This window comes from Callorhinchus milii, unplaced genomic scaffold (assembly GCF_018977255.1).
Source record: "Callorhinchus milii isolate IMCB2004 unplaced genomic scaffold, IMCB_Cmil_1.0 Scaffold1, whole genome shotgun sequence".
Lineage (NCBI taxonomy): Eukaryota > Metazoa > Chordata > Chondrichthyes > Chimaeriformes > Callorhinchidae > Callorhinchus > Callorhinchus milii.
The window spans coordinates 30,378,669-30,401,045 of record NW_024704742.1 but is presented as its reverse complement, the minus strand read 5'-3'; the positions used below and the strand labels follow the sequence as shown (position 1 = coordinate 30,401,045).

The following is a 22,377-nucleotide window of genomic DNA, read 5'->3' as shown; positions in this document are numbered from 1 at the left end:
TTGTAAGATCTTCGCTACCTCCTCTAATCTGAAATTTGACTACACTGAGTCTGCAAACCTAGGTCTTAAATGTATACAGGAGCAGGAGAGGTCCCAGTGGAGTGCCCTGAGGCACCCCGCTTAACACCACCTCCTATTTTGACCAAGCTCCTCCAACAATGACCCTCTGTTTCCTTCCTGTCCGTGGCTTGCCCTTGACGTCCAGTGACGTGAGTTTGTGAAGCAAATGGTCAGTTTGCGGACAAGATTTTCCTCATGTGTTGAACTCCACATTGTTGAGGGTAATTGCCAGTGCATTGATTATACAATCGTCTCAAGTTTAGCCTGGCAATAGGGTGTCAATACCCCCTCCCCCCGAGGCTTTGGCAAGTGAGTACCACAAGCTATAACAACAACAACAAAATTATATTTATAGAGCGCCTTTCACGTCGGGAGGACGTCCCAAAGTGTGAACAGTCAGGTGTTGGGGTCCAAGCATGGGGGAGGGATGGTGTAGGGGTGAGGGAAGGCAGAGAGGTGGGAGGGAAACCAAAGGCACGGTCGAAGAGAAGGGTCTTGAGACTGGCCTTGAAGGACGCGAGGGAGGAAGCGAGGCGAAGGGACCGTGGGATGGAGTTCCAGAGTGTGGGGGCAGAGAGGCTGAAAGCCCGGCCACCGATGGTAGGGCAGGTTGGGCGGGAGACATGGAGCAGGCTGAAGCCCGCTGAACAGATGGAGTGGGCAGGTTGGTAGGGAGTCAGCAGGTCCCTTGATAGGGAGTCAGAGGTAGGAAGAGGCAAGGCCATGGATGGCCTTAAAGGTGAGGACGAGGATCTTGAACTACTGACTCCTGGAGGAGCCGGCTTCCAGCCAGTCTAGAAATGTGAGGATGCCTCACCACAAGGAAAAGGTCCTTTACAAACACACCCGCTTCACCCTTCAATACCTAAAGAGATATTTCAAACAGAAAGCCCTCGCTTTGGGCATTTCTTCCCTTTTAATGGCTACCAATTAGCAGACCCACAAAATGTGGTCTAACTTGCAGTATTGCACGATTCCTTATTAAAGAATCTGGATGGAATTCTCCGCAGGACTCTATTTTGGGAGTATGTCGGGGCAGACTGCTGTACGTGAGTTGGAATGCCTTCTAATAGAACTTGGTTAATAAATACTGGTAATTAGACCTCTAATTAGACCTCTAACCTCCGATCCAGCGACCACAACAAATTTGATTTATATTGCGCCTTTCATGTCGGGAGGACATCAATCTGCTTCTGGGGGTATGGCAGCTCTGGGTGGTCCTTTCTGTCAGTAACTCAATATTTCTAGGCTGGCTGGAAGCCGGCTCCTCCAGTCAAAGACATTGATCGAGGGAGAAGCCTCTTGCGGTCTGATAGACCCTATATTCAATGGGAGTTGATTCTTTGAACCAGAGAGGGATTTATTCAACAGGGAAAGTGTAATGCAGATGAGTCTTTGGGAATACCAATCCAGCGACAACAACAAATTTGATTTATATAGCGCCTTTATGTCGGGAGGACATCAATCTGCTTCTAGGGTATGGCAGCTCTGGGTGGTCCTTTCTGTCAGTATAAAGCCTGAGGGTCACTTTGCAATATGAACAGTGTGGTCTTAGCTGTGATAGTGTCAAAGTTGATAGCCAAGGACCGTGTACTTTTCTTATTGCTCATGACAGTACAAACTTGTTTTTGAGACTATTAATTGATGATTTGTCCAAAAAACTAAACTTGACTGGACACTGAATAATTAGAACACATTGTACATTTTCGTTCCCTAATTAGATTTGCCGGAGGTTGAACGGAATTCGCTTCACAAGCTGCAAAAGTGCCAAAGACCGAACTTCCATGTCTGTGACACTGGAGCAATGCGTGATTCTCCAAGATGAGCACGAGCTGCACCCAGACTACTTTGTCCGAGCTCTGGACTGCATGAGGAGGTAGGTTTCTGTACAGTGCACCCTTGAGAGACTTGTGTGTCGGCAGCAGGATGATCACGGAGGGTTGATTGTTTTATTTGCTTAAGCAATGCAGCTTGATTTAATGTGACTTCATCTTACTCAGGACGAGAAAGGTGTAAAGGAATGGTGGTGTCAGGCCTTTCACACAGATTATGCTGTTCCTTGAAACAGAAAGTGACCAAATTAAACAGGCTTTCCTGAATTTGAGGAGCGCCCACACAAATTGAGTGATTACTTAAACCACATCCGGCATTCAGTGCTGGCGTGCAGCCAGCAAGTGAATTACAAAGTATTTCAGCCTCTTCTCAATGTACCCATTTCCCGAGCACAAATTCAAGCATTCTGAGACGTTAGCCTGCATGAGGGGCACTATATAAATGACCCCAAATGTTGGCACGTATATTACAGCAATTGCTATAGTATAGAAGAATTAACATTTGGGGTCATTTTAAGAATTTCTTATTTAAGTAATGTTTGCAAAATACCAGTAGGTGGCATACAGTGTTCCTCCACTAGGTCCCAGTTTGCCAAACTGAGACTAAACTGACGGAGATTGATGTGTCAAGTGGGCCTGAAATCAATGCTCTCCACGCCCAACAATTTTCCTTTTAGCAATCAGATAGTCCTCAAATCCATTCACTCCCTGCAACTCCCTACCTCCCCGACCTCCTCACTCCCCAATCCACCACCCAGCACCTCCGCTCGACTGGCACCAGCCTCTTGATCATCCCTTCCACCCTCCGCTCTACCATTGGAAGTTGCGCTTTCAGCCACTATGCCCCAAAGCTCTGGAACACTCTCATACGGTCACCCCCTCCAGCTCCGCCACTGTTAAGCGCTCTGCGACGCTACCCTACGTGGAGGGCGCTATATAAGTGCAAATTGTTGTTGTATCAAACTCTGGCTTAACTCACTCAGCAAGCATCTTGTTAAGTCAACTTTCAGATGTTGCCTGTGAACTTGTAAAAATATATTCTTTTTCCTACTCTCACTGAGCCCCCAACCCAAAACGTTAGTCAAACAATTTCCTAACTCTTTTGTGGAGAAAGCCATTGTAAGAAAGGTGATAGGGATGGGAGAGGGGGTTGATGATTACGGGCGGGGGGGGCTTGTTCAGTCCTAAAATTAGTTAATAATGATCAAATACAATTCTGCCATTTCTTAACAGATTCATTCTGATAATGTTGAAATTTTTCACCTGCATTTTGTTTTAATATAAAGTTACTTGGACTGAAACGTGTTGCAGGGCGTACCAAATTGAGGGCCGCGATCGTGCTGATGAGGCATTCATTGCAGCTTACAAGGGAGTCAGCCTGGTTCATTCGGTAGCAATGTCGCCTCCGAGTCAGAATTTGTGGGTTTAAGCTTCACGTCAGGACTTGGAACCATTTAGTTTAGACTGACACTCCAATGCAGTGCTGGGAGTGTGCTGCATTGTCTGAGGTGCTTTGCATCAGATGAGACATTACAACAACAACAACTTGCAATCATATAATGCCCCTCAAGCAGGATAGTGTCCCAGAACACATGACAATAGCGGAGCACATCTCCAAGCCAGGGGGAGGGGGAGGTGACTGTAGGCACAGTTGAATAGGTAGGTCTTTAGGCGTGACCTGAAAATGGGGAACGAAAGGGCAAGGCAGAGGTATAGAGGAAGAGTGTTCCAAAGGGGTGAAGTGGCTGAAAGCACGGCCACCAATGGTGGAACGGAGCATATGAGAAACATGCAGAAGGCCAGTCTAGTGGAGGCAGCGGATTGTGGATTGGGGGATAAGCAGGTTCCGCGAGATAGCGAGGTGCCAGGGCACGAAGGAATTTGAAAACATTAAACCGAGGGTTCTGTCTGCCTATTTAAATAATGTTAAAAATCCTATGGCACTATTCAAAAAGAGAAGTGAGTTTCTCCCAGTGTTTAGGCCAACAATTCATCAAATAAAATTGGTCACTCTCCATGGCTGTTTGTGGAATATTACTCAGTGGTTAGAGCAAGCGAGCGACCTGGGTTCGATTCCTGGCAGGTGAAACGTTGGGCAAGTTTCCTTGCTCCACATGCCTCTGTTTACCTAGCAGTAAGTATGAACCTGGTTGGGAGTCGATTGGCAAATCACTTTTCCGGGGGTAATAATTCCTTCAAAAAAGTAATAATAATAAATTGTTCACTCAATCAACGACTGTTTGTGCAACACTACTGTGCACAATTGGCTGCCATGTTTCGCCCAATACAGTCAATTCACTTTACAATATATTCTGTGAAACGCTTTGAGTTGTCTCAAAGATATGAATAGGCGCTATATCAAATGCAAGGATTATTGTTATTGCTGTGCGCAAATTGGCTGCTGTTTTCACCCACAAAATACACAGTCACTGCACATTACAGTCCATTCTGTGAAACACTGTGAAAAGACCCTGGATCAAATACAATGGTTACTATGATTTACAACACCATTTGAACCTTTCACATTTTGCCCACCTTGCAACACGCTGTGCGGTCCTAGGTAAGTTAAAACATTTCAATATTGATTTGGCCATGAATTTTACAAGAATTGGATCAAGTTCCATGTATTTACTCAGTTGATTTATCACACATGTACCCCTCCATGTGAAACTGGAACACTGCAAAGATAACAGCATATGTCGTATTAGACATGAAGGGCTGGATGAGTCTCAACTTTCTGTAGCTGAATGTTGATCAGATGGAAGCCATACTTGTTGGTTCCAGTCAACATCTTTGTACCTCCGGTGTCCTTCCTACCCCACATTCAGTCCATAACCAGGACAGCTTTCCTCCACTACCGCCTCTGACCTTACCTATATCAAATGCAAGGATTATTATTATTATTGTTGAACCCACGTGCTACCAACTGAGCCAGGCTGACTTCACACACATCGCCTCTGTGTTCAGTTGGCACCATATACTGCTGGGAAAGGAACTTCAGTCTCTAAACAATGGCTGCAGAGACCCAGGGGAAAGAATACTGGGAAGCAGGGGAAACAACTGAATTCTCACCTACAAATACTTCACTTTACAGCAATTCACTTCACTTTACAGCTTAAATAAATATAATAATCTTTGCATTTGATATAGTGCCTTTTCACGCTGTGGTGACACCTCAAAGGACCTCACAAGATATGCTGTATTTTGTGGGCAAATGCGGCAGAGGATTTGCACACAGCAATGTCCCACAAACAGCCATGGAGTGAATGACCAATTTTATTTGCGGGATTGTTGGCCAGGATAACAGGAGAAACTTCCTTTGCTTTTTTGAATAGTGCCATGGGATCTTTAACGTCCACCTGAACAGACAGACAAACCTTGGTTTATGTTCTCATCCAAAGGATGGCGCAAATATTGTAAGGGAAACAGTATAAGTTGTGCAGATCTCTGTAGAATAGTTACAGAACAGTAATAATAATGCTTCTTAATGTGAGGGAACAGGGGAACACTCCCACATCTACATCCGTTGTTCCAGCCTGAAATACTCCCATGTTTCTTCCCCCCTACACCAATATACTGCAGAATAACCGAAAATGCTATCATCACGCTGACTCAATTGCCGCCTCGTGATAAATCTTGTGATGTAACTGGCATCGCCTTCACAGCGCAGTACAGTGCCCAAAGTGAAATAAACACATGCTGATTTTGAAGGCTGTTATAAAAAGTTTGCCCTGAACCTCACCCTTTATCAGAAATGCTTCTTCCTTCCAGCAAGTTTGTTTCCTTGTGTAGAATGTTGAAAAACCAGTCTGCTTGTTATTTTGTTGGTCCCGGCAACAACACATATCGATGATTAAAATTGAAACATTCCGATTGGGATGCTTAAATAAAAACAAATATTTTACAGTTGTCAACTATTCATCAACTTGTTTCTGGCTGATATTACTCTTTACCAGTGGGGCTCCTGCAGATTCTTAGATCACAGACTTTTCTCTGAGCAATGAGGGAGGTTATTGAAGGGCAGCGCAGTGTAAAGGTATAATTTGTGTTCCTCCTGCTGCCCAGGTTTGCATGTTTCTCTTGGTTACGCTATGTTTGTTGCTTGGTGCTTTCACATCAATACATGTGAGTACAATATGGTTTGCAGCACAGCTAATCCATTGAATTTTCCTTTACAACTATGGCACATCAAACATGAACCATTTGTCCTGCTGCAGCTTCCTGATCCATATTTTGTTAATTCCTTGTTGGTTGAACAACATTGCACTGTTTAATTCAGTAGACATCTACCAAGTCATACACACCTGAAGAAAATATGATACCGGTATAGCGATGTGTGAATATCAACATTAGGTTAATATTTACTTCTGTTATTTTTTACAAAAGATTAGATCAAAGGACCTCAGAAACTCCATCTCAAATAGTTTAAAGGATTTACTTAATAGTAGAACATAATTCACAGTAAATAAAAACAGAAGTCGCTGGGAAAACTCAGCAGGTCAAGCAGCATCTATGGAGAAAGGAAAGTGAGTCAATGTTTTGGGTCCACGACCCTTCGTCAGAACGGTTCTGAGGAAGGGTTGTGGACCCGAAACGTTGACTCACTTTTCTTTCTCCATCGATGCTGCCTGACCTGCTGAGTTTTCCCAACGACTTCTGTTTTTGTTTCAGATTTCCAGCATCTGTAGTATTTTGCATTTTGTTTATAATTAATCACAGTAAAACCCACTGAGGATACGGATGACTAAAATGTGATATTCTTATGGTTAGTAAGTTTGAGCAGAAAATTTGAGTTTCACAACAGAACTTGAGCTCCAAAGCAAGCTGACACTCCAATACAACACTGAAGGAGAGCTGCATTGTTAGAGCTCCAATTCTTTGGGTAAGACATTAAACCAGGTTCTCTTGGCCTCTTGTGATGATTCGGACAAAGAGACGATTAAAGATCTAAAGCAATATGACAAGAAAGTGCAGGAGATTCTCTCGGTGCCCTGGCCAATCTTCCTCCCATACCCCAACTCACACAAAAAATTAAGGTCATTGGTCATTCATCTCATTGCTGTTTGTGGGATGTTGCTGCTGCTGATTAACTGGTCCATTTGCAATTCATTGGAATAACGTCAAGCAATTCATTGGAATAACGAATACTAGGTTTTTTAACATATTCAATGTGATTGAATCTGGTACAAATCATGGCATTTTTTTGACCCATTGTGTGAACCTCAGTAAGCTGTTTTGATGTAATATACTGCTACACTAAATGCCAATTTCATTAGTTTATACCACTGATGTACTAGCGTAATGCTCATTAACGCTCAATGCAGACTTGATATATGTCGACCATAGAGTGAGCTGTCACCCATCAATGGCTCTGTGCAACACTCTCAGTAAATAAACCCAGACTGCACAGAGCCATCTCATGGGGTCTCTCCTGCTGGCTTGGGGAGTGAATTGCATTAGGTGGTGAGGTATTTAACCATTGAAACAAAGATGATCTGAGGGTTCATTCCTGGTCTGTAGCTGATCTCAGGCACTACAATCAGTTGGTTTCATTCTCCTGACCCCCATCTGCTGAAGCCTGCTGTAAAGTGACTGTCCATGGATGCCAAGCGGTGATAAAATTGGGCTCTCCTATGATGTGCCCTTGAGAGTGTATAGACTGCTGGCACTCTGAAAGAATCACTCATCACATGAACAAAGCCCACTTTGTTGATGTATCAGAGTAACAACAACCTGCACTTATATAGCTCCCAGCACGCAGGGTAACATGGACAATCCAGTTTACAGTATATCCTGTGAAGCACCTTGAGGCATCTCAATGACATGATAAGGCGCTATATCAAATGCAAGGATTATTATTGTGTGGCATGTTTATGTTGTGTTACCCTGATTAAATTCAACTGGTTCTGTAATGCCCCGTGTTTCCAGTTCAGTCAGATTCTGGTACACTGTGCAAAGTACAAGAACTGGTTGTGCCTGTTGCTCGACTCTACTTTCAAAGTCTTTGATTCTCTGGCTGTGGATGTTCACTGAGCTTTTATAGTGATGTTGATCATCTTCACATATGATACAGCACCTTCTTCATCCACATTACTTAGCTGGTTAGACTCCAGCAGTACCCTAACGCACACTCTGGGGTCCCTAAGCCTTGGCTCTTGCCACCCTGCGCCTATTACTTTCCTGAATTAGGATAGCAGGATACACCCCTCCAGAGGAAGAGTGTGCTTTCCATTCCAACACTCTATCTTTGGGATTTCCATGTGTAGGCAGGACGTATGGAACTCTGTTTGGGTTGGGTACTCTTCAGCATAGTGATGGGTTTCTGTATGTGTCAGACACCCAGCTGACCAAAAAACTAACCTGAAGTGAGTGGAGTAATAGATTGAATCACTGATAATGTTAGGCGCTCCAAATGTCTTAATTTAGTTTTGTAAGAAGATTTTAGTTCTATCCCAAAAAGCAAGAAAAATAATGGTTCTGTACTGGACAATATTCTGGATATAGAAGTATAAAGTAGAAGCTATTTAATATAATGAAAACATCTCCTTTTTGTGTGCTAGAGGATGATGAATTCCCAGAATGTGGTTAAATGGCTTATGGAGGTGTTTCAAATATCTAGGAGTTGATAGCAATTTAGTGATTCTAAAATTCTACATTATATTCCTGGTTCACATTTAATATTTTGTTAATTCATTTGCACAAACAAACCTGGTACTTATTTCTACTGTTGTCATTCCTAATCCCTGTCCCTTTTTAAAAAAAACTGTTTCTTTTTATTATAGTTAGTTGGGTTTTCTTGGTTATTGATTGCATGGTCTCATAAAGCATATCCCCCACCTTGCCTAAGCGGAAGGAGTGGGCGGGTTGGTTAAGTTTTTAGGAGATCACACAAGTAAGGAGGGGCAACATCGTGAAGGGCTTTAAAAGTAAGGATGAGGATCTTGAATTTGATCCTCTGGAAGATGGGGAGCCAGTGAAATCGGGCGAAGATAGGGGTGATCGGGTCACAGAGCCTGGTGCGGTAGAGGACAGAGCTGCAGAGTTCTGAATAGTCTGCACCCTGTGAAAGGAGTTGGGATGTCCAGTGAACATATAGTTAATGTAATCAAGCCTGGATGTGGTAAAAGCTTGGATAAGTGTCTCGGCGGCCTGAGGGGAGAGGTAAAGGTGTAGGCGGGCAATGTTGCAGAGGTGGGGGAAAGGTGATTGGGTTGAGACATGGATGTGAGGTTTAAAGGACAGTTGCGAGTTGAACAAGACTCCATACTGGCTTGGTGAGGTGGAGAGTCCATCCATGTATAGTGATACTGTCAGCCCCTGAAGTCCAAGCAGTAGAGCATCTGTTTGTCGACATTCAACTGGAGAAAGTTAACTCTCATCCAGACTTGATGTCCAATCAGCAATCAGTCAGGATGGAAATGGTCCTGGAATCGAGGATAGAGGCAGAGACAGAGAGATAGAGTTGGGTGTCACAGAGCGATATGGCATTCAAACAGGCCATTCAGCCCCACTAGTCTGTGCTGGTGTTTATACTCCACATGAGCCCCCAACCCTCCTCACCTGTACCCCTCTATTCCCTTCACCTATACCCCTCTATTTCCTTTTCTCCCATGTATGTATCAGTTTCCTTTTGATACATTGATGCTTTTCGTTTAAGCCACAGCTCTGGCAGTGAGTTCCACCTTCTCAATATCCTCTGCGTGAAGAAGTTCCTACTAAATTCCATATTTGATCTATTACTATCTTTCTTATATTTATGCCCTCTTGTTTTAGACTCACTGACCAGTTAGTGGCTTGCTATCTTGGGTCATCTGTCACTTGTTTCTTGGAGTGTTTCTTTATATCGGGCTTTCCTGTCACTCTTCTTTATCAGTTGACAGATAGCTAAACATTTGGTAACAGAGTTTCTAGTCTTTTGTTTTTGTATAACAAAGTTCTTTGAAAGACTCCAAACTTTATTTCCTCTCATTGCAAAACTGCTATAGAGGAGCGTTGTCTGTCTCGAGGTTTGTCCTTCTATCAAATCTCCCTGAATCTCTGTAGAGTCTGGTGCAAATCTGCCTCATTCTAAGTCAATCTGCCAAAGTCTTCAAGAGCTTCATCCAACTAAAATCTCTCTATCAGTCTCAGGAAGAAACCTTCTAAGCTGGAAAACTCTAGTTAGTGTTGCTCAAATTAAACCTAGAAACAGATCTCTTTGGTGAGCGCCAAAAATATTTTTTTACCAGTTTTAACATGAAAAGAAAAGGTAATCCTTTAAAACGTAATCCACCTCTTCCTTTACCTCAAGAATGATTGAGACCTTTTTTGTGGGGGAAGGAGGGAGCAACAAAGCCTGTTAGTAATTGTATTCTATTCTAAATTCCTGACCACTCAATGCCCCCATTTCTCCTTTCCAAGCAACCTATGACCAAATTGTAGGAGGGTGGGGGGGAATTCCTCTAAGAATTTTTGGGATAGGTGGCACCCCACCCCCCCCTACGAAAACATAATTTTTTGAACCCTGATGTTGACAATCTGGTCAGATAGATGCCCAAGATGAATTGTTTATTAATGATTTAAGTTAAGTTAATGATCTCGCTCCCTCTAGAACAAAGTGGGATTTTCCACTAAGGCTTGGCTTTCTTTCAAAGAAAGGTCAAATGTTATAATGTGTCCCCAGTTACTTAGAGATGCTTTCGTTAATACGTCGACATCATGATATTGGAAAAATTACAAAACATTGAACTGTTTGCAAAGTAATGTTATCAGACGTAGCTGTGAAAATATTCTTGCGGGGTGCCCTTGCGGGAAAATATTCTTAAAGTTATGAAGAATGCACCTTGAAACTGTGCGAAAAATTCTATTGTAAATGCCACCTTACATTGCTCTCACTTAACCTCTTTGACTGCTGTTTTATACAGTGAGCAGACGTCCTCATTACAGGATCCCTTTTATTTTACACAGAAGCTCTTTTCATTTTTCCATCCTGACACTCTTTCATGACTCCAGACCCATTTCCCTTCGCCGCCTTCATTCCCTTTTTCAAGCAATCATGTTTCTGCCTGTGAAGTGCATGTGACTGATGGCCTGGCTTTCCTGCAATGTATTTGACCTTTTCCGAGTTATTTCGAACAATCTGAAAGTAACATTGTTTTCTTGCTTTTTTTTCACTCTGTGCAATGTGTTACTGATCTTACCCGCTGACTAACAGCAGTTCTGCCCAGGGACCAATGAATGATACGGATGAACCTGAGGCAGACTCTGATAACAGACCGACTTCAAGTCACTTCTACCCTGTCGCCTTGCTGCTTGTCAGCTCACACTTGCTGGTCGTGTGGCTGATTTTAAGTCTTGCTTTGCTCTTAGCCAAATATCAATGAGATGCACTTGTTTCCGTCCTTTTGTAACTAACATCCTACAAATGTATTCATGTAGATATATATAACTTGATTTGTAACAAAAAATAACTTGTTTGTAGTCTGATGTTATTGTACTCTTGTTTTTTTAAAAGCAAAACTACAGTTTCGAGCTGCTTTTTACATTAATAATTTCATTGCTTATTAATTTTGTAGCACTTTGTTGCTTCTGAGCACAGTTGTGAATCATGTTATTATTATGACTTATTTTGGAACGTTTTACGTGAAACTCCAATTCGATTATTTCTAATGATCGGGAAGCTAATTATATATTAAAAAACAATACTTGTGTTTTTTTCATAAAAATGGTTTAAAAAATTGTTTTTTTAAGAAAAAAAGTGAAAAGTATAAAATCATGCTATATTTTTAGTCAAAAATCTACCCAGGGCAGACCCGATTGAAAAAATTGTTCCTTGAAAAGAAAAAAAGTACTTAGTGTTAAAAGTGAACGTGAGATGGAAGTTTGCATGGTTCATTATTGTGTGCGTGTGTTTGTGTGTGTATGGGGGGGCAAGTTAATGGATTTATCTGGCTCAATTTAAAGCATTATAAACAAACTTGCCTTGAAGATCATGCAGTTAGCAATCCACTCTCTGCTGTACTGTCCCAGGATTTGGGTTTCACAATTTGCTGTTTATCTGAAGCTGTCAAATCTGACTGTGTCTGCAACCACAATAAAATAATAATCCTTGCATTTGATATTGCGACTTTCACGTCAGAAGGACGTCTCAAAGCACTTTGCAGGATTTACTGAATGTTTATGTGACTCTGTACTTTTTAGGCAAATACAGCAGCCAATTTGCATGCACCAATGTCCACTCCAATGTTCACCAACAGCCATGAAGTGAATGACCAATATTACTCCAAATTTACAAGTGACAATTAATGAAATTGTGCGTTTTGACAATATTGTAAATCAAACAACTTGTGCTGTTGTCAAACCGGAAGTCTGGTTTAACCAGCTTTGCTAATTCAGGTCCACTGTAAATCATTCTAATTTCTGCTGACCCCAGCTCCTCTAATGTACACTTTGTTCTTGGCAGTCTTCCCTGATCTGGACAGATGTGGATCAGTGGAAGCAATGGACAATTTATTAGGAGAAAGTTATTTTACGAAAATAGCAGCTTTAAAAATCTGTTCAGTGGAGCATTGTCCTCCCGAAATCCACCTTTTCTTTCTCCTCTTGATTTTATCTGACTTGAATGACTTTCTTGGGAGTGAATATAAATTCTCAGAGGCTCCAGTGCTATCAGGAATTGAGAACAAAACTAAGCTAAATTCTTCACACACGCACACACACACATGCACACACATCAAAGATGAACACATCACAGTCAAATGATGAGAGAAAAGAATAGAACTAAAATTTCCTCACAGCAGCATAACACTACAATCTAAAGTTTTCCAAAGGATGGAATAGTTTTAACACATGTTTGTGGCAGGGGGCAAATTTGTACTATTAGATAAAAATGTGGTCAAAAGCAATCAATTGCTAACACTGTTATAACATTCCCTTTGTCTTAGTGCAATTCTCCTTTTCACGTCTGAGTCAGCTAAAGGATGCACGTTTTATTTTTTAAAGAGAGAATCACATTTTTAGCTTCAACGAACAATCAAATTAATTCGGCCTGGCCTAAGGATTGACTTGTGTAAGATGTATCATCACTTGTGTTAAAGAAATGTAGAGGATTGCCTAGTTATTTTTACCGAAATAAAAAGAAATGTTATGGCAAATGTTTAATAAATGAAACTTTTTTCTTTTCCTTTTGTGGTGGTATTATGAGGTGTACTTTTTTTCTCTCTCTTCCTTTTTACCAGAGAAGGATGTCGAATAGAAAATGCACAGAAGAATGTCAAATGCAGGAAGTATGCATTCAACACCATCCAGCTGATGGCATTCCCAAAATACTACAGGCCTCCCGATGGGACATATGGAAAAGTGGACACTTAAGCTTAATGTTGGAAATTGAGAGAGTACCAATTATTAATAAGGTTTTAAAATTAGTTTCAAATAGAACGAGTGAGTAACAACTATTTTCCCGACTGAGACCATTCGTCTGGTCAGGGAGCAATGGACCCCAATAGAGAAGGTTTTTTTTTGACAACTTGCCATTAGAATCTGCCTTGTTTATGCTCCAATGTGTATACATCACTTGTTTGAGTATGTGTGTGTGCTTGCATGTGTTAGTTTGTGTGGGGAACGGCGATTGGTGGGGGTGAGATAAACTAGAACATATCGTTGATCACTGCTACCACTGGAAAAGTATTAGCAGTAAAATGTTTATTTCTGCTTAGAAAACGCATAACTTTTACACCAAGATGCATGCCATTTGCAATTGTGCCAGTTTATATTTACGTACACTTCACTTAATATAAGCAATGCGAGGTTTGAAGAGAACACGGCATCGCTTAAACATTTAATACCATGGTTGGTGTTTAGTCACTAATTGAGAATAATCTTGTAAACAAACTGAAGTGAGTCAGTTTATAAGAAACTGACTTGAACTTTGAGGCTGTGTAAAAGTAGAAAAAGTGGCTGATATTGATATGCATATTGGGAGATTGACCATATCCATATCGCTCTTTGAAATCCACATCCTGTCAGCTGAGTGACAATGTGGTGGCTTAACAGCAGTAGCTGCGGAAAGAGTCTGTTGGAGAGATAAATGGTAACCCTACAATGCAGTACTTGTCCAGTTTGGACAACCCTATCATTAGGGCTTTGGCTCCAAATGTAAATTTGTTGTTGGGGCCATACTGGCTGACATCAGCAGTGAGCTGGATTACTGCTGACTTGCCTGGCTTTGTCTGACGTAGCTCCTTGGTATCAGTTCAGGGCTGCTTGTCCCCGAGTAATTGTTTTCAATTGACCTCAAAGTCATTGAAGGGTTCAGTGGGACTTGCAAGATTCACATCAATACTCTCGTTGTTCCAAGACCACGGCCCAATTAATCAACGGAGAGACCTTGGATTCTATTAATATCGCCTCAAAAATAAGACCCCACTCAATAAATAAAAGGGCCATTTGAACTCCAAAGGCTTTGTTTTTGTGACAAGTAGAGAATAATGTTTTAAATACCAAAAACAGCTCTTCAGCTTTTAAAAAACCCATGTCTTTCTATTGTAATATGGCAGCTGTGTGTGTAAAAAAGAAGTGCTGTAAATTTATAATGCTGAGTATTATAAAGTAGAGGTTGATAATTGTACAGAGTAGGACATTTCTTAATTTGTGATATTCTTATAATAAACTGTTTTGTAATTAAATAAAAACTTTGGCACCTAAAAGTTACTGCAGCCCTCGATCAGTCAAAGTTGATCTATGCTTCGGAGTTGCTTTGAAGGAAAATATCCAAACTTATGAGGGGTCTCAATAGAGAGAGGAGAAAGTGTTTCCTCTGGCAACTGGGTTGGTAACCAGAGGACACAGATTAAAAATAATTGGCAAGAAAACCAGAGGGGAGGCAAGGAGAATTTGTTTTACTATCTTGAAAGCACTCCCAGAAAATGGTGGTGTAAGTCAATTTAATAGTAGCTTTCAAAAGGGAATTGGATAGGTACTTAAAAAAGAAAAAATTACAGAAAAAGATCATTTTTACAGAGGATTTAGGAGAGCAAAATCTGACCATCTCACCCAGAATTGAAAAAAAAGAAATATAATAAACAATCCTTTTCTCATTACCCCTCGAATAAATTTATTCACCAAATATCTATTCATTCCCTTCTGAATGTGCTGGTCATTTACTGTGACTACTTCCCTGGATAGTCAATGCCACATATTCACTAGTCTCTGAATAAAAATAATAAAAATAATGCAATCTGAGTTGGCTGTTCACCTTCCCTCATCTGAGCTCCAGTCTGTGTCCACAGTTTTTGTTTTCTTTATCAGTGGTTCAGTGTTGTTTTACCCTTTTTTTGGGGGGTGGGCGCGGGGGGTCTTCAATAAGCTTGGCCTGAGTCTTCTTAGATGCTGGATTCATTCAAATTTTCAAGACTCAGGTGGATAGATATTTGTTAGGTAAGAGTATCAAGTGATACGGGGCAAGGGTAGGTAATTGGAGTTGAGGTACAGATCAGCCCTGACCCAGTAGAATGGCAGAACAGGGTCGAGGGGCTGAATGGCCTACACCAGTTCCTATGTTCTGTTTCTTAGCATGAACATTCCCAGCTTCCGTAACCTTTCCTCATAACTCGTATCTGTAGAACCATAAAAATGTACAACCATTCGGCTTCTCATGCCACCCACGGTACAATCCATTAAGCCCCATTTACCTGTTTTTTCCACTCACCCCTACTGCGCAACTCCAGCTATCCATCCAGTTGGCCTTTTCTATAGTTTCTCCAATCTTAAGATGTCCTTTTGTAATGTCGTGATGAGAATTGTACAGCACTCCAGGTGAGACCATATTAGTGCCTTTTGCAAGTTAAGTACAATATCCTGTGATTTGTCCTCTATCACTATAGACCATCACCTGCTCACCAGAAGAGTGTATTTATTACAAACAGTTAGGTACCAGTGATTTAAGCAAGTGTTTTATACATAAATGTATAAATGTATAAGTGTATAAATATTAAATGTTTGAAATGCTTTTCTTGTAGAATGAAATGTTGCTTCTGCCCTCATATCCACATGACGATCAGAATCACACATTTATTGTCTATCCCATATTTACTGTCTTCAAATAGACCTGCGTAAAGCCATAATCATGTGCATCGTGTTGGCAGCGAGGTGGTGAAGTGACTAAGAATTAAGTTCCTGTGAGTGTAGGAAATGTTCATATGTAAATGTTACTAATACTGACCGACAGCAGCGGCCGTGGAGTGAAGTCAAGGCTATTACCACACAGCAACCTGCTACAAAACTAACCATGTTTTGGACTTCTTTTTCCCCACTACTGTCACTACAGTAAAACTCACATAATTCGTATCAGTCGTGGCCATAATATTTATTGTGACTTATGCGAAGTTTGAGTTGCAGGCAAACTGTATAAATCAGATAAAATCTGATTCAATCAATAATCTACATTTTGCATGCGTAATTCAATGCAGCCGGTAAATGCGCATACGGTGATGGGTCAAGACTATGTTTCCTATGATTCATTGTAGTCGGCTGGTAAGTGCAGGAGTAACAGAGGGTAGGGGAGCGGTTTTATGAGTTAGGAGGTGATTAAAGCAAGTAGTGTAAAGAAATCTAAGGGGTTTTGATAGGAAACTGAATGGGACTCGGGTGAATGTATGACTTAGGCGATTGTACGATTTATAAAGATAAGACTTATGAGAGTTTTACTGTTCTACCAAATTCATTTTATTTAAAAACAAAAACAGAAGTCGCTGGGAACACTCAGCAGGTCAGGCAGATTCTTTTCCTGACCTGCTGAGTGTTCCCAGCGATTTCTGTTTTTGTTTTCAGATTTCCAGCATCTGCAGTATTTTGTGTTTCATTTTATTTAAATGCTTGCTCGACTCTCTTGAAATTTTACTACTTGCATCCTTACCCACATAAAAGGCCATCACCTCCATGTTTGTATTGGCTTCCTTATTTCCACGGTGGATTGACTTCAAGATCCTAACCGTCACCTACAATTTCCTTCACACCTCCCTACCTCTGTGAGCCTCTCCAGCCTCCCTTGCCTTCTCTCCTAGCCCATCACTCAGAAATCTCTGGCCTGCTGAGTGTTCCCTGCCCCTTTCACCCCACCATTGGTAAGCTATTATCACAGTGCCCCACTCCCTGGAAGATCAAGAAAATAAATATTTAAGAGACAACTTAGCAGTCTTCAGAGCTTACTGTTTACAGTAACTGTCATTGCTTCAAAATTTAAAAAAATAGCAGACACTAGATTGGAAAAGAAACAAATACCTTTGCTAGGTGAGGGTACTGCCACCCCGTGGAAGGTAATTCATGTTGACCCTTGTTTGAAATGCCAGAAATGTTACCCCAATGTGTTGTAAAGCACCAGTTCAGGGGGTAACTTGCTGTTGGCTTTCACATTAGCTTTCTTCTCACGCTTAACCTGAGATCTAGAATGTAGGATAGCTAAACCAGCTTTCAAGAGGCATTTGCAAACATTTTGCTAGCCTTTCCACTCAGTAAGAGTATCCAAACCAAACTGAAAGTTCCATATATCCCACCTATACATGGAAATCCCAGAGATAGATTGTTGGAATGGAATGTGCACTCTCTTCCTGAAGGGATGCATCCTGCTTACCTAATTCTGGAAAGTATTAGGCGCAGTTTGGAAAGAGCCAAGGCTTGGGGATGCAACAGCGTGCATTGGGATACTGCTGGAGTATGAAATCACATAGCTTGTCGTTGAAAGCACTGTGGCAAACTTTCCTGCTACTTGTTCAGCTAGGATACAAGAGTGATCAAATCCTTCTTCCGGGAGAGATGGTGACTGCTTAGTGTATGCCGAACATGTATTAACCAATGATCTTTCTCCATCAGTGGTAGTGCCGTCTTGCTCTCCTTAACAATGTTTTGTGTGTATTGGCTGCCGCGTTTGCCCACAAATATACAGTCAATTACCTTTACAGTATATTCTGTGAAGCACTTTGGGACGTCTAGAAGATGTGAAAAGCGCTATATCAAATGCAAGGATTATTTATTCACCACTTTCATGCTGTAATCCCATGTTAACCCCGACCATGTCTTGCTTTTTCTCAGACACTGCTCATGACCATTTCATGTTGGTTCTTTATCTCTGTTGAAGTGTTAAACCCATGTTCCATCTGCCTGATCTGGTGGACATTAAAGATCCCATGGCACTATTCGAAAAGAAAGTTACTCCTAGTGTCCTGGTCAAAATTGGTCAAGCTTTGGAGCTCACTTCCCCCAATCTCTCCGCCTTGCCCTACTCCTTTCTCTCTTTTAGATCATGCTGAAGACCTTCCTCTTCGACCATGCTTACAGTCACATCCTCCCTCCCTCAGCCGGCGGCGTCAGGCTCTGCCACTGTTAAGCACTCCGAGATGCTGCCCCACGTGAAGGGTGCTATATAAATGCACATTGTTGTTGTCATTTACTTCATTGCTGTTGATGGGATGTTCCTGTGTGCAAATTGGCCGCTGGGGTTGCCTATAAATACACAGTCACTACTGTTTTCAGCGTGAATTGCAGCCTTGTACATTGCAAAATACAAAAGACGCACACATGGGAAACTTGTAAACCTCATGAGCATGGGACAAAGCGCAAAAAAGCAACAGGAAAAAGAGAGCAGAGGTCAGACATGCCGGTGGGGACCAGGGAATTGCGCTCACACACCCCGGAGCAACACTCATGGACGAGTAGGCCAGGACCATTAGGCATTGTGGAGCTGGGATGGATGGTCAAGGCTGCGAAAAAGACAGAGGTACGGTTGGAAGAGATGGGTTGCATCGGGGCAGGAAAAGCCGGAAGGGAGATGGTCCATGCCAATAGCAAGTCCTGGGAGCTGTAGGGACACTTTGCTAGACAATAATCACTTTAGTAATGGTTTCAATCAAATTGTTTCTTCACTGAGGATAAATGCAATCAAACATTCAGTAAAATCTTAAATATAGTACAGTCAAGTATAGTAACGGCAATTCTATTTTAAAACAGTATAATATAGTAGTACATAATTCAGAGATTGTGATAGTGATCATTTACTGTCTCTGGGAAACCATGGCGTATTAGCAAACTCTTTCAGGTGTCTCTCTCTGAACCTAACTAAACTTCTCTCTTTACCCCCAAAAGTCTGTACATGTGATGACTGCATCTTCGTTCCAGCCATCGACCACTCTTATTGGAGACCCAAACAGACATTTCTGCGTAGGATGAAATTGGTCACTTATGGCTGTTTGTGGGATATTGCTGTGGGCAGTTGGCTGCCATGTTCGTCCATAATCCAAAAAAATACAGTCAATCCACTTTCAGTATATCCTGTATCCTCTTTGAAACATCTTAAAGGCTCTATAATCAAATGCAAGGATTATTATTTATATTCTAGTTTTGAGAACCGTGACCTTATCTCCTGCAGGAAGGTTTCCAGCACAAGGAGGATAACGATTATAATTTACTTTAGGTAAGAAAAAGACTTAGTGAAGTGACAGGTAATTGTTTAAAGAATAAAGAATTGCAAAAGGTAGTTGCTAAAGAGTAAACAAAATGCAAAGGAAGTATGTTTAATGTTTAAAGAGGTACAAAAGAAGCATGTTAAGGAATAAACAAAAGCATGCCTAAAAAAAAGGGAGCAATTAAGGAAAATGAATTGTAAGAGACATGTTAAAGAATAAATAAAAGTTGTAAAAGAACGAATTGTGGTCTCTCAATCCCTCTGTTCCTGGGTCTTGACTGAAGTTTTATAAATTAAAATTGCAACACTACATTTGACAGAAAATTCCTGTGAAGTGTGACTTCGAGACATCTCAGCACAGTGATAAGACAGGATAACAAATGGAAGGATTACCGTTTACATATTATTTTAATCTGGGATCTTTGAGAAATAATCTTACTTTGAAAACTTTGAACAGTTTTCACCCCAGTCACCCCAATCCTTGCCAGGGTCCACTGGCTCACCATCCCCTTGGATTGACTTCAGGGCTCTACCCTCAAATAGAATACCCTCACACCCTAACACCGCCCGGCCGTCATTATGCCTTTGTCTCTGGATCTCCCTGTCTCAATCCCTCCTCCCTCTTTAGCTCATTTTAAATCCTATCGGAAAACCTACCTCTTCGACAGCACCTCTGGTCACGTCATCTCCCTTGTTCGGCATTCAATTCCGCCACTGTACAGCCCTCTGAGATTTTATTGTATACCAGCAGGTTTACAAACTGTCAGAGACCATGTGCACACACTACTCCCAGGAATAATTCATTTTGACAAATGAATCAATATTAATGCCTTTAAGAATGGTTTCAAAGTGGAACGAGGAGGCCAGTTTGTACAGCAACCTGTGGTGAATGTCACCTACCTTCCCACAAAGCACAATGAGCTTCACCTCAGCATAATGATGTGGCAGCAATTGTAATTTTTTATTGAAGTTAGTCTTAAAAGGAATTGTTTTTGCCATTCAGAAGCGATTGGCAAACTCTTTCAGCCTTGTTTGTGCATGTACAACAGGAATAATGTCATCCTGACCCTGTAGATGTATCAGTCAAGTTGGGTGCTGAGCTATCAGCAGCCCACGCCATCCAGAACCTTGCCCAAATGCAGCCTATTGAGTGACTGTCAACAGGCAATTTGTCAGTCAATGCTGCCAAGTGCATTTTTCAGCAAACCAAGAACTGAGGTGGATTTGTGGTAAACTAGGGAAGTGGCTGCAGGGATGGAGGGCTCCAGCCTACATTGACACGTTACTAAGCATCTTCACGGTGGGAATGTCTATTTAATAATAATAATAATCCTTGCATTTGATATAGCGCTTTTCACGTCTTCTCGACGTCTCAAAGCGCTTCACAGAATATGCTGTAAAGTGAATTGACCATATATTTGTGGGTGAACGCGGCAGCCAATTGCGCACAGCAGTGTCCCACAAACAGTCGTGGATTGAAAATGACCAATTCATTATTGTTTTGTTTTGGAGGGATTATTATTAGGCGTGTGGAATAAGGAAACTTACCCAAGGTTTCGCCCTGCCTGGAATTGAACCCAGGTGTCTCGCTTGCAAGGCGAGTGCTCTAACCACTGAGCTACAGAACTCAACTGCAGGACTATTTGCCAAAGCCCCCCAAATGAAGACCTGGAACAAGCAACTGGTGCTAAGTAAGCCTGGTATACGACATTAGCCTTGGACCCCGAGAACATCAAGGTGTTCACAAGCTGCCCGCTAAAGATCATAACACCATGCTGAAGACAGACATCTATCTGTCTGATAGCTGATGAGAAAACTCTGAGACTTGGGAGAGTGTTACCTGGAGTCCAAGTTTAGAAACACATGTTCATATATCCAAGTTTGTGGTCCTTTCTCTGCTCCTTCCAGTTTATAAGGCAAAATGGTGTTGGTAAAAATGAATCCCGGGTTCGATCAAAAGACTCAACAAATACCTAATATGGAGTGACACACCTTTCTATGCTTTATTTCGATACACAACAGATAATATCAATCATACAATACAACGAAAAGTAAATGATCCAATAAGCAATACTTGAATACAATGATTATATCAAGGTAGGATTATACTTGACTATATTATATTAAGAGCACATTGGTTACATGCAGTTAATAATAATAATAATCCTTGCATTTGATATAGCGCTTTTCACGTCGGGAGGACGTCCCAAAGCGCTTCACAGAACATACTGCAAAGTGAATTGACTGTATATTTGTGGGCGAACGCGGCAGCCAATTGCGCACAGCAATGTCCCACAAACAGTCGTAGATTGAAAATGACCAATTAATTATTGTTTTTGGTTTTTGAAGGGATTATTATTAGGCGTGTGGAGTAAGGAAACTTGCCCAAGGTTTCGCCCTGCCTGAAATTGAACTCAGGTCTCTCACTTGCAAAGCGAGTGCTCTAACCACTGAGCTACAGGACTCCACGAAAGTTAAGAAAATATTCTCAGTTTAAAGGTGTCAGTGGCAACAGTTCTTCGTCTTCCCTCACTTGAGCCCAAGCAGCTTAGTGATATATTCACAAACGTATGGTGTCCCTCTGGTCTCTACGTCCGGCCTGACTATTTCCTTCTCTTGAGTCGTTCTGTTCTTCTAACTGTTCTCACCTAGAGGTGGACTTATTATACCCTTTTTTCAAGTGTTCTTTTCCTAGGGCCCCTCCACCCACTTCTGATACTGTCATGTACTCAGGTTAATGAACCATTTGGCTTGGTGCCAGCCTGACTGAGTCTCCATGAGGTCTTCCCTTTGTCCTGTCTAAGCCAAATGATTGATCAGTTTAGGGCTGTAACTGGGATTTGTTTATCTTGTTATGTGGGATCGTTAGTACATTCCTTTTAAGTGAACGGATTCCTCTTATCAGTATCCCTGGATGGTACCAAAGTCCTCCAGTTTAACCAACTTGCTCGTGAGTTGCTATTCTTGAGGGGTGCCTTCTGTTGCTTGGCATGCCCTGTCAAAATCTAGAGACTTATTGCTAAACTGAGATCCTGTGTCGACCACTACTTTAGA

General features: G+C 41.6%; 1 protein-coding gene across 1 annotated transcript in view; it reads left to right on the top strand.

Moving 5' to 3' along the window:
• Window positions 1-15,916, top strand: part of inpp4b (inositol polyphosphate-4-phosphatase type II B) — a 203,354-nt gene extending 187,438 nt beyond the window's left edge. Inside the window, exons 21-22 of the mRNA XM_007897646.2 lie at window positions 1,782-1,936; window positions 13,109-15,916. Coding sequence (XP_007895837.2) covers window positions 1,782-1,936; window positions 13,109-13,241 — 288 coding nt within the window. The 3' untranslated portion in view covers window positions 13,242-15,916. The remainder of the gene's footprint in view (window positions 1-1,781; window positions 1,937-13,108) is intronic.
• The last annotated feature ends 6,461 nt before the right edge of the window (window positions 15,917-22,377 follow it).